Source organism: Hypomesus transpacificus, chromosome 23, assembly GCF_021917145.1.
Source record: "Hypomesus transpacificus isolate Combined female chromosome 23, fHypTra1, whole genome shotgun sequence".
Taxonomy (NCBI): domain Eukaryota; kingdom Metazoa; phylum Chordata; class Actinopteri; order Osmeriformes; family Osmeridae; genus Hypomesus; species Hypomesus transpacificus.
The window spans coordinates 19,893,118-19,906,164 of record NC_061082.1 but is presented as its reverse complement, the minus strand read 5'-3'; the positions used below and the strand labels follow the sequence as shown (position 1 = coordinate 19,906,164).

General features: G+C 46.8%; 1 protein-coding gene across 7 annotated transcripts in view; it reads right to left on the bottom strand.

Moving 5' to 3' along the window:
* Nucleotides 1-1,641: 1,641 nt before the first annotated feature.
* grb14 (growth factor receptor-bound protein 14) overlaps nt 1,642-13,047 on the bottom strand; it is a 33,058-nt gene continuing 21,652 nt past the window's right edge. For all 7 annotated transcript variants that reach the window (XM_047047878.1, XM_047047879.1, XM_047047884.1 and 4 more), the window contains 11 exons: nt 12,209-12,330; nt 11,981-12,055; nt 11,752-11,889; nt 10,355-10,465; nt 10,164-10,259; nt 9,759-9,821; nt 8,126-8,242; nt 7,818-7,887; nt 3,277-3,364; nt 2,986-3,079; nt 1,642-2,887 (listed from right to left, as the gene is read on the bottom strand). In XM_047047878.1, coding sequence (XP_046903834.1) covers nt 2,741-2,887; nt 2,986-3,079; nt 3,277-3,364; nt 7,818-7,887; nt 8,126-8,242; nt 9,759-9,821; nt 10,164-10,259; nt 10,355-10,465; nt 11,752-11,889; nt 11,981-12,055; nt 12,209-12,330 — 1,121 coding nt within the window. In that variant the 3' untranslated portion in view covers nt 1,642-2,740. The remainder of the gene's footprint in view (nt 2,888-2,985; nt 3,080-3,276; nt 3,365-7,817; nt 7,888-8,125; nt 8,243-9,758; nt 9,822-10,163; nt 10,260-10,354; nt 10,466-11,751; nt 11,890-11,980; nt 12,056-12,208; nt 12,331-13,047) is intronic.

The following is a 13,047-nucleotide window of genomic DNA, read 5'->3' as shown; positions in this document are numbered from 1 at the left end:
CATCCATATCCCGTCACATCAAGATGCTGTTGTAGAACTGACCATTTAGCTCCAGCTAAAGCATTCCAGTGCCATCTACTGGCTGCTAAACACACAACCGTGGATTTCACTTATTAGGTGAACTACCCCTTTAAGTAAGTAGGTACAGAGATGTAGAGGCATTGAGGAGGTGATCTACTCTAGCTGGGCTGGGAGTGATGCAGGTTGTTAAGGAAAAAAAATAAAGTGGAAACAAAGAAAGCTTTATAGAAGACATAACTTATATATACACAATACATGTTCATTTCAGACTTGGCTGTATAAAACGGATGCCCTGCTGCCCTGGGAGAATTGCAAGCACTACAAAACACACAGTTAGAGCCCTTAACAGTCAGAGTACCTTGTCTTTAACCAGTGTTTCAACTACAGTGCAATTAACATGGTATCTACAACAATATATATGCAATCTTTTTATGAATGTATATAGCGTGTTGATCTTGGAGCGTCTTCTAGATATGTAACCAGAGCACAGAAGCCATACAGTCTGATAGACGAGTTCTTTAGAAAACATTGCAGTCCATGACATTTATCACTGTCAACTGTACCACTCTCTCGGTTAAAAAGGATCAAATACAATGCTTTATCACATTGATAATTCCACTTATTTTATAGCACATTACAATTTGTTACTTTTAAAACATGTTGAAATGGCTCTCTGCATAATTGCCCAAATTTCAGCAACTGACAATAACAAACCCCACTGCAGAGCCCATGGCGCCACACACCAGCTAGCTCACACGCTGCACAGCGCCACACACCAGCTAGCTGACACGCTGCACAGTGCCACACACCAGCTAGCTGACACGCTGAACAGTGCCACACACAAGCTAGCTGACACGCTGCACAGCGCCAAACACCAGCTAGCTCACACGCTGAACAGTGCCACACACCAGCTAGCTCACACGCTGCACAGCGCCACACACCAGCTAGCTCACACGCTGCACAGCGCCAAACACCAGCTAGCTCACACGCTGAACAGTGCCACACACCAGCTAGCTCACATGCTGCACAGCGCCACACACCAGCTAGCTCACACGCTGCACAGCGCCACACACCAGCTAGCTCACACGCTGCACAGCGCCACACACAAGCTAGCTGACACGCTGCACAGCGCCACACACCAGCTAGCTCACACGCTGCACAGCGCCACACACCAGCTAGCTCACACTCTGCACAGCGCCACACACCAGCTAGCTGACACGCTGCACAGCGCCACACACCAGCTAGCTGACACGCTGAACAGTGCCACACACCAGCTAGCTGACACGCTGCACAGCGCCACACACCAGCTAGCTCACACTCTGCACAGCGCCACACACCAGCTAGCTGACACGCTGCACAGCGCCACACACCAGCAAGCTGACACGCTGAACAGTGCCACACACCAGCTAGCTGACACGCTGCACAGCGCCACACATCAGCTAGCTGACACGCTGCACAGCGCCACACACCAGCTAGCTGACACGCTGCACAGCGCCACACACCAGCTAGCTCACACGTTGCACAGTGCCACACATCAGCTAGCTGACACGCTGCACAGCGCCACACAACAGCTAGCTCACACGCTGCACAGCGCCACACATCAGCTAGCTCACAAGCTGCACACGTTTACCTGAATTAAGATGGGCAACAAAAAATAAAAATTAAAGACTATAAAATGAATTTAAATGTACAACAATTCACATATGATCAACAAAGTCCCAATATATTTATCTTACACTGTGGTTGTAAATCTCTAATTCTGTCAGATCAACTTTAACTGCCGTTAGCATTATGCATGTGTGCAGCGTTTTCAATGTTGATTAAAATGAAATCCATCAGTTTCAGCTGAACGCATAGTGCAGACTAGTGTATGTAGGTGTGCATGTGCACACTACAGCAGAATGTGTCCAACTTAAACACAACGCACACATCTGGCATCTGCAAGTCATCATCTCACACCTACAAAACACAATAAAAACAATCATTGTTTTTTAGAAAATACCTGAATATCTTGAGATATGATGAAACAAGAGCTGAAATGTACCCTGGGTGCGATGACAGCTGTGCTGCACTACATTTCCCAGCATGCCTTGTTAACAGATGGATCAGACACACCCCCTTCCTGACTTGTTTCACAAATTAGCTTCACTGTGACAATAACACACAAGGATTATGGCTATACCTCAGCAGACCTATCAACTAGACCGCTTGTTGTGGTACCAGATTTTCATTCCTCTTAAGTGTTTACAACGATCAAGTAAGCTGATTTCAAAACGAAAACAGTTTCTGCTCTACAATATATACAGTACAGTACGAGGACTGAAGTGTGGCTTCACAACAACATGGGTCTTGTCCTCACGATTTAACTCCACCTTCGGGCTAACCAACACACCACCGGCAGACCAGCCTACAGTACATGCACCCTCTCCAATACCATTTTCCGCAAACACCTGTGGTCAATTCTGATTTATCATAATGCAATCTCATAAAAACTACATTTCATCTTTTATAAAAAAGAAAAGAAAGAAAGAAACTAGTTTTTGAAGACATGACCACATTTACACAGGGGGATAACAGTGGTTTAACATCTGTTAGCATAGTGGCTACCGTGTCATGTGTGTATGCTCCTGGTCAGGGCCTGGGGGCTGGGGGGACTGGAGTGGTTCTCCACAGCAGCCCTATGGGAAAGGTGTGTGTGGGCCTGGTTAGAGGCGGGGGTTCAGAGGGTGATGCGGGCACAGTGGTGTTTGAGCTTGCAGGGCAGGACACCCCGGTTCAGCTGGTAGAACTCAACCAGCTGGATCAGATCAGTGAAGCGAGTATGACCATCGTCCAGGCTGTAGTACAGGTCCCCGTCTTCATCCACCTGCCATCACACACACAAACGCACGCACGCGTTAGACATCCACGAGGAGGATTTCTCAGGCAGATAAAAGAATGCGAAGGTAGTAGTACTGTACTTACAGGTAGGATCTGAAAGTGTTTGATTCTCTGTGTGTGGCACAGCGACAGGACAAACATCTTGGGGTTGCTCTGACTGTCCCTCAGGAGAAACACTCTGGAAACAAACAGGAAACGGGAGACGTTGGGCTGAAAACTCACTTCATTCCCCAATCTCTGTCGTCAGACATAGATCTCATACATACAGATTGCAGCTCAAAACTCCCCCCCCCCCCCTCCCCCTCCCCCCCATGTCATTGGCATGAAACTGAACAGGACAGTGATGGTGGACATGTGTCATGCAGCATTGCTCACCCGTCAATAAGACCTTGTTGAGTGATGAGGCGATGGGCCTCATCACGAGACAGCTTGCTGTGGAACCAGGGCTGGGCCATATGGAGAGCTGCAACACAGGAAGTGATGTCAGAGAGCAGAAACAGGGTCAGGAAGTCATTTGTGACAAGTTATTTTGGAGTAATTTATTCCGTTTGTTGAAAATGTGAAGACAGAAACGTTAATAGCCTACATCAAGTCCAAACCATGACCTTCAGCAGTGTTTTGAATTTGATATACAAGCCTACATCCAAATGCAATTTTCACTTACTGCCACATTCTTTTTTTGGCTGTTATTCTCAACCTCCTGCTGAGAATAAAGGCCAGTGTTTACCGTCAGAACGGTTTTAGACACCTCATCAAATTACACTAATTATCAGTAAATGCATTGTAGTTATGTTAATAAGTAGTCTAGGTAGGTCTACAATTTACACATTTAAATAGTCAGCAATGGTTTGTTGTCTCCCTTGCCCTGTTAATTGTGGCAATATTGCCCTTTTTGGGTATAACTCAAAGAAACTCCAAAAACTCAAGTTACGCTGCTGAAAATAACACTGCTCTGCATTTTGCAACATAACTCTTATTTTTGAAGGTCTGGTCTACTTCAGTTGACTTGGTGCGCACACACACAATCTAAGCTTATTGAGGTCTAGCTTGAATTAGCGTTGCCTGTTAGTGAAACGGCTTGAGGCATAAGTCCAAGTTGAGGTTTACCTAAGCGAGGCGTTTTCGTGTAAGCGAAGCTTTCGTACGCGATGTTGATAGAATACACACATGCAGTCCTGGGGGTGCTCTGTCTAGTATGGAGTCTAGTAAATGTGTGTACTGCATCTTGTTTGTCTAATATAGAGCACTGTCCGTGTGTGTACAGTAGCTTGTTTGTTTGCAGCCCTCTGCTGACACAATGAAGCTTGAGTCGCCATTGGCTAGTAATTTTTTTTATTTTACTCGCCAGACTTTTTACATGAAATGCATGAACAATAAAACTGGGAAAATAAAGTACATTATCTGTCTGAATTAGTCTTTATGTTGCATATGGATTTAATATTTTTTTTTTTTTGCAAATGGCTTTGTGTTGCCACTTGACTTCAGCCACCTCTCCACAGCTGATGATGGATCATACTGCTGCTGAAGCTCTGGGCCTTCTGTTTAAATGAAGATCAGGTCTGAAAGGCGTGAGACTGCTGGACATCTGATGTTATTGCTGGACATCTGATGTTATTCTCTTTTGGTCAATGAAGGCTCTTTAGCAGTTGGTAGAGCTGATTAGCAGAGCGAGAATAATCTGAACAAGGAACAGTATTCTTAAATTGTCTTGATAACAAAAAGAAATATTAAGCGTTTTCTGCTCAGACTGGAATTGTAGCTTTATTGCATCCATCTCTGTGTGCGTGACGAGTGCCGTAAAAAGCAAGTCGATCTTTTAGTGAGAAAAGCGACAGAGGCAGTGTAGCGTTTTACCTTCACTAGCGACAATAAATCTTATCTAGCGACGAGCGACAAATCTAGCGACTTTCCGTTACTTTGGCAATCTCCGTTTTCGTTATTGAGCAGCAGAAAAATAAGAACGTCTGTTGTCATAGCAGCCAATCATGTTAACTCGCAGTCAAGCAGCGGTGCGTCATTGAAATCTGCTCTAAACTGATTATTTGCCTCTAACTCAGTCACAGGGCAGTGAAATCGAACAATTTATTATCCATTGGCTAATTCAAAGATTTCTTTTTCCGCCTAGCTGAAATTTTTTGGCATATGTGAGTGATTACTTGCATTGTAGAGGGTTGCCTAGACACCAGTAATGCGCACATACTGTACACGTGTATTTTGTCAGTATAGTATTGTCTTGTCGACCCATGTCAAAACCATCTACTGTGAGGGAATGATAGCATTATACTGCTGATCAATGCTGCTATACCAATCAATATCTAATATGAATATGTAAACACACATGTTTTGTAATGCTAATAACTAAGATACAAATATTGAATGTGATCAATTGATTTAATAAAGTAACAGATAAGAAACATTGAAATGTAACTTTGGTGTGTGGACAAGAATGCAGATGTCAGGCAAACTGACTTGGGAGGCGAGTTTGTGACGCTCAGGGACTGGTGTGAGCACAATGAGCTAGTCAGCTCATGGGAGTAAAAGTGTCAACTTGGGAGATAAGGTGATGCTGGGAACATAACTCTTCTCTGCTTCAGGACGAGTCAGACCGGACAGTTCTTACTATGGATAATATGCCCCCTTCCCCTGGAGACCCTGCCCCCCCCCCCCCCCTTCTCACTGGATGCCCCCTTCCCCTGGAGACTCTGCCCCCCCCCCCCCTTCTCACTGGATGCCCCCTTCTCCTTGGAGCCCATCTGCCCCTTTACATCATCTGACCTAGGAGTGGTCTTACCCTCTCCCCTTCCCCTTGAAGACCCCACCCCGTATATCATCAGGACCTCGAGATGACCTGCTCTCAACTCTGGAGAACTCAAACCCCCCCCCCCCCCCCTTGGATTGCATCAGACCTGTGGGTCTTGTCCACCCCCCTCCCTGAACAACACCAGACCTGTGGGTCTTCTCTGCCCCCTCCCTCTCCTAACATCACCAGGTCCGTGGACTGCCCACCTTGCGCCAGCATGAACGCCCTGGACATTTAATTGGTTAACAATAGCCACCCCAAGGTCTCCTGACCAATGGCCACTCACCAGACCTCCCTCTCTGGGGAGTACAAGATCTGTCTCCCAAGGGCGGGGAGACAGAACTTGGGAGGGGCAGAACTTTCTCTGATATTCTGTCACGACCACTTTCTCAACGAAGGCCTTCGTTCGTTCTAATCTTATACTCTGTTTTGGTGGGACGACTGCTTTTGCATCATCGACTGATTCATTGTACTAGACTACGGACATCTTGGTGTGTTGTTTTCATTGTGTATCTTGTGATTGCATCATTACTAATTAAACTACAAGTAACATGGTCCGATGCTTAACCGTGTATCATTCTTCCTCTCAACACCCAGTTTACACTATCCTTAACAATTGGATGACCATATGCGCATGTTTAACCTAGTTATCGACTGATTTTGCATTTTAACATCTAGTTTGACTGTATTTTGGTTCATTGCTTAAGTGTTTTACGCATGTTTAACCTAGTTAACAACTGATTTGCCTTTACTGCCAGACTGGTATATTTTGAATTTGTGTTGTCACACCCTTTAGAGGGTGTGAAAGGAGGGATCCATGAAACTTTAAAATATCCAGTTTTAATGTTGACACCACATAGTGGTGTCAAAGGAGGGATTGTGAGGGAATGATAGCATTATACTGCTGATCAATGCTGCTATACCAATCAATATCTAATATGAATATGTAAACACACATGTTTTGTAATGCTAATAACTAAGATACAAATATTGAATGTGATCAATTGATTTAATAAAGTAACAGATAAGAAACATTGAAATGTAACTTTGGTGTGTGGACAAGAATGCAGATGTCAGGCAAACTGACTTGGGAGGCGAGTTTGTGACGCTCAGGGACTGGTGTGAGCACAATGAGCTAGTCAGCTCATGGGAGTAAAAGTGTCAACTTGGGAGATAAGGTGATGCTGGGAACATAACTCTTCTCTGCTTCAGGACGAGTCAGACCGGACAGTTCTTACTATGGATAATATGCCCCCATCCCCTGGAGACCCTGCCCCCCCCCCCCCCTTCTCACTGGATGCCCCCTTCCCCTGGAGACTCTGCCCCCCCCCCCCTTCTCACTGGATGCCCCCTTCTCCTTGGAGCCCATCTGCCCCTTTACATCATCTGACCTAGGAGTGGTCTTACCCTCTCCCCTTCCCCTTGAAGACCCCACCCCGTATATCATCAGGACCTCGAGATGACCTGCTCTCAACTCTGGAGAACTCAAACCCCCCCCCCCCCTTGGATTGCATCAGACCTGTGGGTCTTGTCCACCCCCCTCCCTGAACAACACCAGACCTGTGGGTCTTCTCTGCCCCCTCCCTCTCCTAACATCACCAGGTCCGTGGACTGCCCACCTTGCGCCAGCATGAACGCCCTGGACATTTAATTGGTTAACAATAGCCACCCCAAGGTCTCCTGACCAATGGCCACTCACCAGACCTCCCTCTCTGGGGAGTACAAGATCTGTCTCCCAAGGGCGGGGAGACAGAACTTGGGAGGGGCAGAACTTTCTCTGATATTCTGTCACGACCACTTTCTCAACGAAGGCCTTCGTTCGTTCTAATCTTATACTCTGTTTTGGTGGGACGACTGCTTTTGCATCATCGACTGATTCATTGTACTAGACTACGGACATCTTGGTGTGTTGTTTTCATTGTGTATCTTGTGATTGCATCATTACTAATTAAACTACAAGTAACATGGTCCGATGCTTAACCGTGTATCATTCTTCCTCTCAACACCCAGTTTACACTATCCTTAACACTACACATGTATGTGTGTATATCAGATCTATACAGTATGAACAGCAGTAGGTGTGTGTGCACGTGTGTGTGGTGTGTCCAGAACTGACCGATAATGGAGATGGGGTTCTGGGAGGTGGAAGGGCTTCCATGAGAGCTCAGCCGGTGGCAGCTTTTCCTCTGAGACACACAGAGACGCAACAAGACACACACACACACACACAAACACGTCAGCTAGGCTGCTCCTTCATCACACCAAACCCTTCAAACATGTCAAAGACTGAATTTTCCCTCCCCATCAAACAGACTGACAGGTTTGAGGAATAACCAGTCCAAAGGGACGTCAGGGGGTAACACTATACGAATGCGGCCCTTGTACACCACAGCAGAAGTGCATGATGGGAGTGCAGGGGCGTACCCTCCACGTCAGGCCCTCCTCCACAGCAACAGACAACACCTCCGATGGGTTCTCGATCACCCTACTCTTCTGCCCCGAGAAGTCCATGGCCACCAGCGAGTTCTCAGAGATGCTCCTCTGGAAGGACATGCGGGCGGCGTTACTCCACCAGGGAAGCATGCTGGCATTAGCAACACAGGTCTGGAGCTTTGCATTTGAAAATGTGATTGGTAATGGCTGTTGCAGGAGCCGATGAAACACCATTTAGACATGCACACAAGACATCATCCACTTCAGACATGCACACAAGACATCATCCACTTCAGACATGCACACAAGACATCATCCACTTCAGACATGCACACAAGACATCATCCACTTCAGACATGCACACAAGACATCATCCACTTCAGACATGCACACAAGACATCATCCACTTATGAAGATTTTCAGCTGACAGGCAGCACAAAGAAGAATTGATTATGAAGAATCGCCCTAACAACTTAATGGATTTAGTTTATGAAATGACAATACTGCCGTACTATTCTTGATTCATTCAGTTTACTAGAAACTGACTAAGCCTGTGTGTTTGCAGTAGGAAGCTGCCATCTAGTGTCCGAGAAGTGTGACTTATCGTTTCTAGATGATTCCAGGCAGAATGCACTCCATTGAGTTAGGATTAGGGAGGGTTTGAAAGGAATGACACATGGGCACATAGCATTGATTGTAGTCCTTTAAGCTGTCATAGTCAGTGGCTCTGAATAATCATACACACACTAAAGAAAATGCGTCTTATCAGGATTACTCAGGAGTGTCTAAACCGCCCCAGTTGTCCCTCCAGCCCCTCCCAGTCCCCCTGCCTATGGGCAGCTCTAACAAAGTGATTAGTGTTTACTTTGAGGATAGAAACATTCCAATCCTCTTAGAAGACCCCCCCCCCACCAGGCCCAGATTCAGACGATGTAAAGATAACCCTGGACTAATCATACGGACTAATCATACATCATTGAGCAACAACCACGTTCCTCCCCGACGTGCTGCAGTGTGTTTGGATTGTGATCAAGCACCGTCAAGCGTGGCAGAGGCCCACGGTGGATCAGCGGACTGCTGCTAAGCTGCCGGAGATACCAGCTGCATCTACAGAAGGGATTCAGTCCTCTGACCCCTCCCTGGCCCCTGGCAGCCTCCCCACTCCCCCTGTCCCTCTACCAGTGACCTCCGTTCACCAACCCACGGTGGGCCGACCCCAGCCCCCCCGACCCCCAGCGGGCCGACCCCCGCCCCCCCCCCCCTGCCCTCCCAGGAGCCCTGTCTGCCTGGAGCGCTCCCTGCGTTCCTCTGACAGCAAGACAGAGGTGATGAGCTGTTAAGTCTGAGAGCAGCTGATCACGGGCTATTTATAGATCACCGAGGTTCCTCCATGTTCCAAAAACTGAAATAGATCGTATGTTTACTTGTACGAGAATACTCCCGTTTGAGGATGAAATCAGAGGGTGAAATCGAGGGAATTTTGGGACACAGCCAGTGTCAATACTCTTTGTGCTTACAATGTCAGTGTTAAAATACACAAGGAAAAGGAAATAGATTGCTAGAATTTAAATGCATGCTTTTTTACTGTTTTGATAACGGCTATGACTGAGACCAAACGACATACCATTGGTGAAGACTTCTGTTTCTGGTGTGGCTGAACAAAGTTTTGGTACAGCTGCATCCCATACTGCAACACAAAACACACCCCACATAAACCTCACCAGCTCGCTTTGCAATGACCCACAGTAAACGTCCTTGTTTGGTTTGACTTCATTTCTATTGTTGGAGGATGGATCAAACTGGAACACTTTCACTACTGTGGCTGGAGATAACCAAAACACTACAGCCAAGTGCTACGCTGACCCGGTTACAGAAGGAAGGAAAGACCTTCCATTTCCCTAGAACAAAAACAAGGTTTTGGGTTGTCCTATTGTTACTGATGGACCGACTGCCTCCCAAGGCTGTGTGAGAGGTTTGTGCATTGGTGTAGTGAGCGTGTGCGTAGTGTGTGAACATGTGCATGTCTGACCTTAAACAGGCGCATGGCAGTGACCCAGCAGGTCCTGGTCTGTTCATCATCAGCACACAGCAGCTTCAGGTCCCGGGAGGAAACCCCTTTACTGGACTAAACACACACACACACACACCTTTGGTCATGTCTCACCACTACACTGGTCCAGTCTTTGAGGGCCATCCTGAAAGGCAGACATGACAGAATACCTTGACACAGAAGCCGTAGTCTGTAGGAGCACCATGGTTCTTCCGGGCTGACAGCAGTGTGTAGACGTCACTGTCACTGAACTCAGCGATGAACTGGAGATGTCTTGGTTCCTGTGGATAGCAGGGGCGAGAGAGAAAGGAGGACAGAGAGACAATTAACAGAGAGAGGGGGGAGAGAGGGAGACAAAAAACAAACAACACCATCAAACCAACACTTCCTCTGGTGTTTACACAACGGTACCACCACGTGCCCATCAAGCCACCAGTGTCTCACAACAAGTTTCCTTCTCTGCCCACCCCCACCCACACGTCTTAGGTCAGAAGTATTCCTCCGCTGGGCTGCCCAGTGTTCCACCCTGCTGTGCGAGGAGTGGAGGAGGTCATGGGGGCCCTGCCCTGAATAAGGACAGGGCGTAGAAATACAGCCTCATCCATGCTGTGCAATACGTCACGGATGTATATACTTAATACAAGCAAAACAACTCCTGGTATTGATCCTTTTTTCTCCACTTCACTTCGAGTGGCATTGTTTCCAGTGAATGTCCACCTGTACAACATGCGCGGCCTGGGCCCCTTCAGGAGCCCCACGCTAGCTCCAGCAGCCTCCACTATGGAGATGGAGGAGTACGATTGTCTCGTTTGTTACGTGCTCCACCACAGGTGCGGTTAGTGTGGAGATGTGGTGAAACAGATAGAAGTAGAATGTGAGCCAGTGATAAGGCCGCTTTATTTAGACAATATGAACACTGTCACAGAGCCAAGGTGAAAGAGATTTCCCAAGCGCAGCAGCACAAAGAGCGCCATTGTTTCGCCCTTCGTGTGGTTTGAGATCCTCACTTCCTCATGGCAGGGTTTCAAGTACAGGACAGGTACAGTACAGTCCAGGTCCAGTAGTCAGTGTGTGTTGACTAACTGGCACTAAACAACCTGGATGAACAGGAGTCAAAGCAGTGCTGGCCGTACAGTGAATCATAAACGACCAGCCTGTGATTACTGAACAGCTTTGTGCTTCCTTATTCTAAACAAGTGTTTTAGTGAAGTTGCAGGTAGAGGGGGTGGATCTGGGCAGGTGGGGGGGTGGATCTGGGCAGGTAGAGGATGGTTCAAGCCTGGTCCGGTCTGAAAGATACCTGGGCCAACCTGTTCCACAAGGCGGCGGACAATTATGGACCTTCTGTACCTTCCTAACCTGACGGGCATATTTCCAGGACCTGGTCCTACCTGGCTCCAGAGATATCTGGTCCAAGTCTGATCCCTTTCTGCACACTGCCTGCAACAGGCAGGGCAGTGAATACCTGGGATTTTATCAGGACATTTCCATCCCGCATTTGAAACAACTTAATCTGCTTTAGTCTGACTTAAAACAGTTGATTCAATAAGGAAACATTTCCACTGACCTTGGAAGTCCCCTTGTTGGAGAAGTACAGCCCAGACCGCCTCAACACAAAATAAAACTTCTTCCAAGACTTCCTGCCCTGCTCCTTGGCATGGAGATGGCCGTGGATCTCTGGACACATACTCAAGTTCAAAAACGTCTGCGGGACACAGAAAGAATCCACAACTGGTTGACCTGAAAGTCCACCATACGTTCAGGATGACTGATGCTGTGGAGCGCTTAGAGTTTACCTGGACCAGCTCGCACTGTTTCATCAACCCGTTGGTTTCACTTGAAATGGACACCATGTGATCTGGGAAGAAATCCTACCAATATAAAACATCAATACTCAATTATCAGGGTCAATTTAATAAAAAAGTTTTGGAAAACCCATGCCCAGAATACACACAGAACACATGATCACTTTGGACCAAAACATATTTGGGAGAAACAACAATTTGATGATGGAGTGCAGTTACCAGGGGTTTCTTGAAGAATTCATACTTGGCATAGTTCTTCCTGAAATACAGCCTGCTGTCAGTGTCCAGGCCCCAGCTGGTCAGCACCTCCATGACTGATTCATGATCCTCTATGGTTCTTTCTAGAAACAAGGAAAGAAAGAACATTGAGAAAACAGGGAGATTAAAGGAAGACGAGCCTTTTAGCTAGAAGAAAATAAAAAGCACAATCACTTATACATGGAAGTGGCAGGTAAAGTCCCGCCTCACAGAACATGAGTCTGCTTCTTGACAACCTCATGGAGGTTAACAATGCAGCACACCACCCACATATCACCTGGCTCATCCAGAAACATGACGTTGCTTCACAGAGATTAATGATCAACATTTCTACAGAGTGTTAATCAGTAACCAGTTATAGGAGTAATGAGGACTGGTCCTGTAGGTATTACTTCACCACTGAAGACTACTCAATCTCACAATCGAGGCATGAAAAATAAATATCTGCAAAGAGTCGCCCTTAGCAGGCAGTCAACTGCTGCACAGCAATAATGGTTTACAGACCCAGAGTCTGTACAGGCCCAGTCAAGATACAGTCACCTAGTCACTGACCCATACAGTCACCTAGTCACTGACCCATACAGTCACCTAGTCACTGACCCATACTTCAGGTTCAGCCATTCATTGTGAAATACAGAGCCGTTATATTTGATGAACTGTCAGTTGGCTTGAAGATGTACAGTAGGTGGGCGGGCAGTCCCATTGACATTAGTCACGTATAAAGAGAGAGGTACAGTGGCTTGACTTAACAACCATCCGTATAATCATAGCTATACTACAGTGGTGAAAACAATGTACAA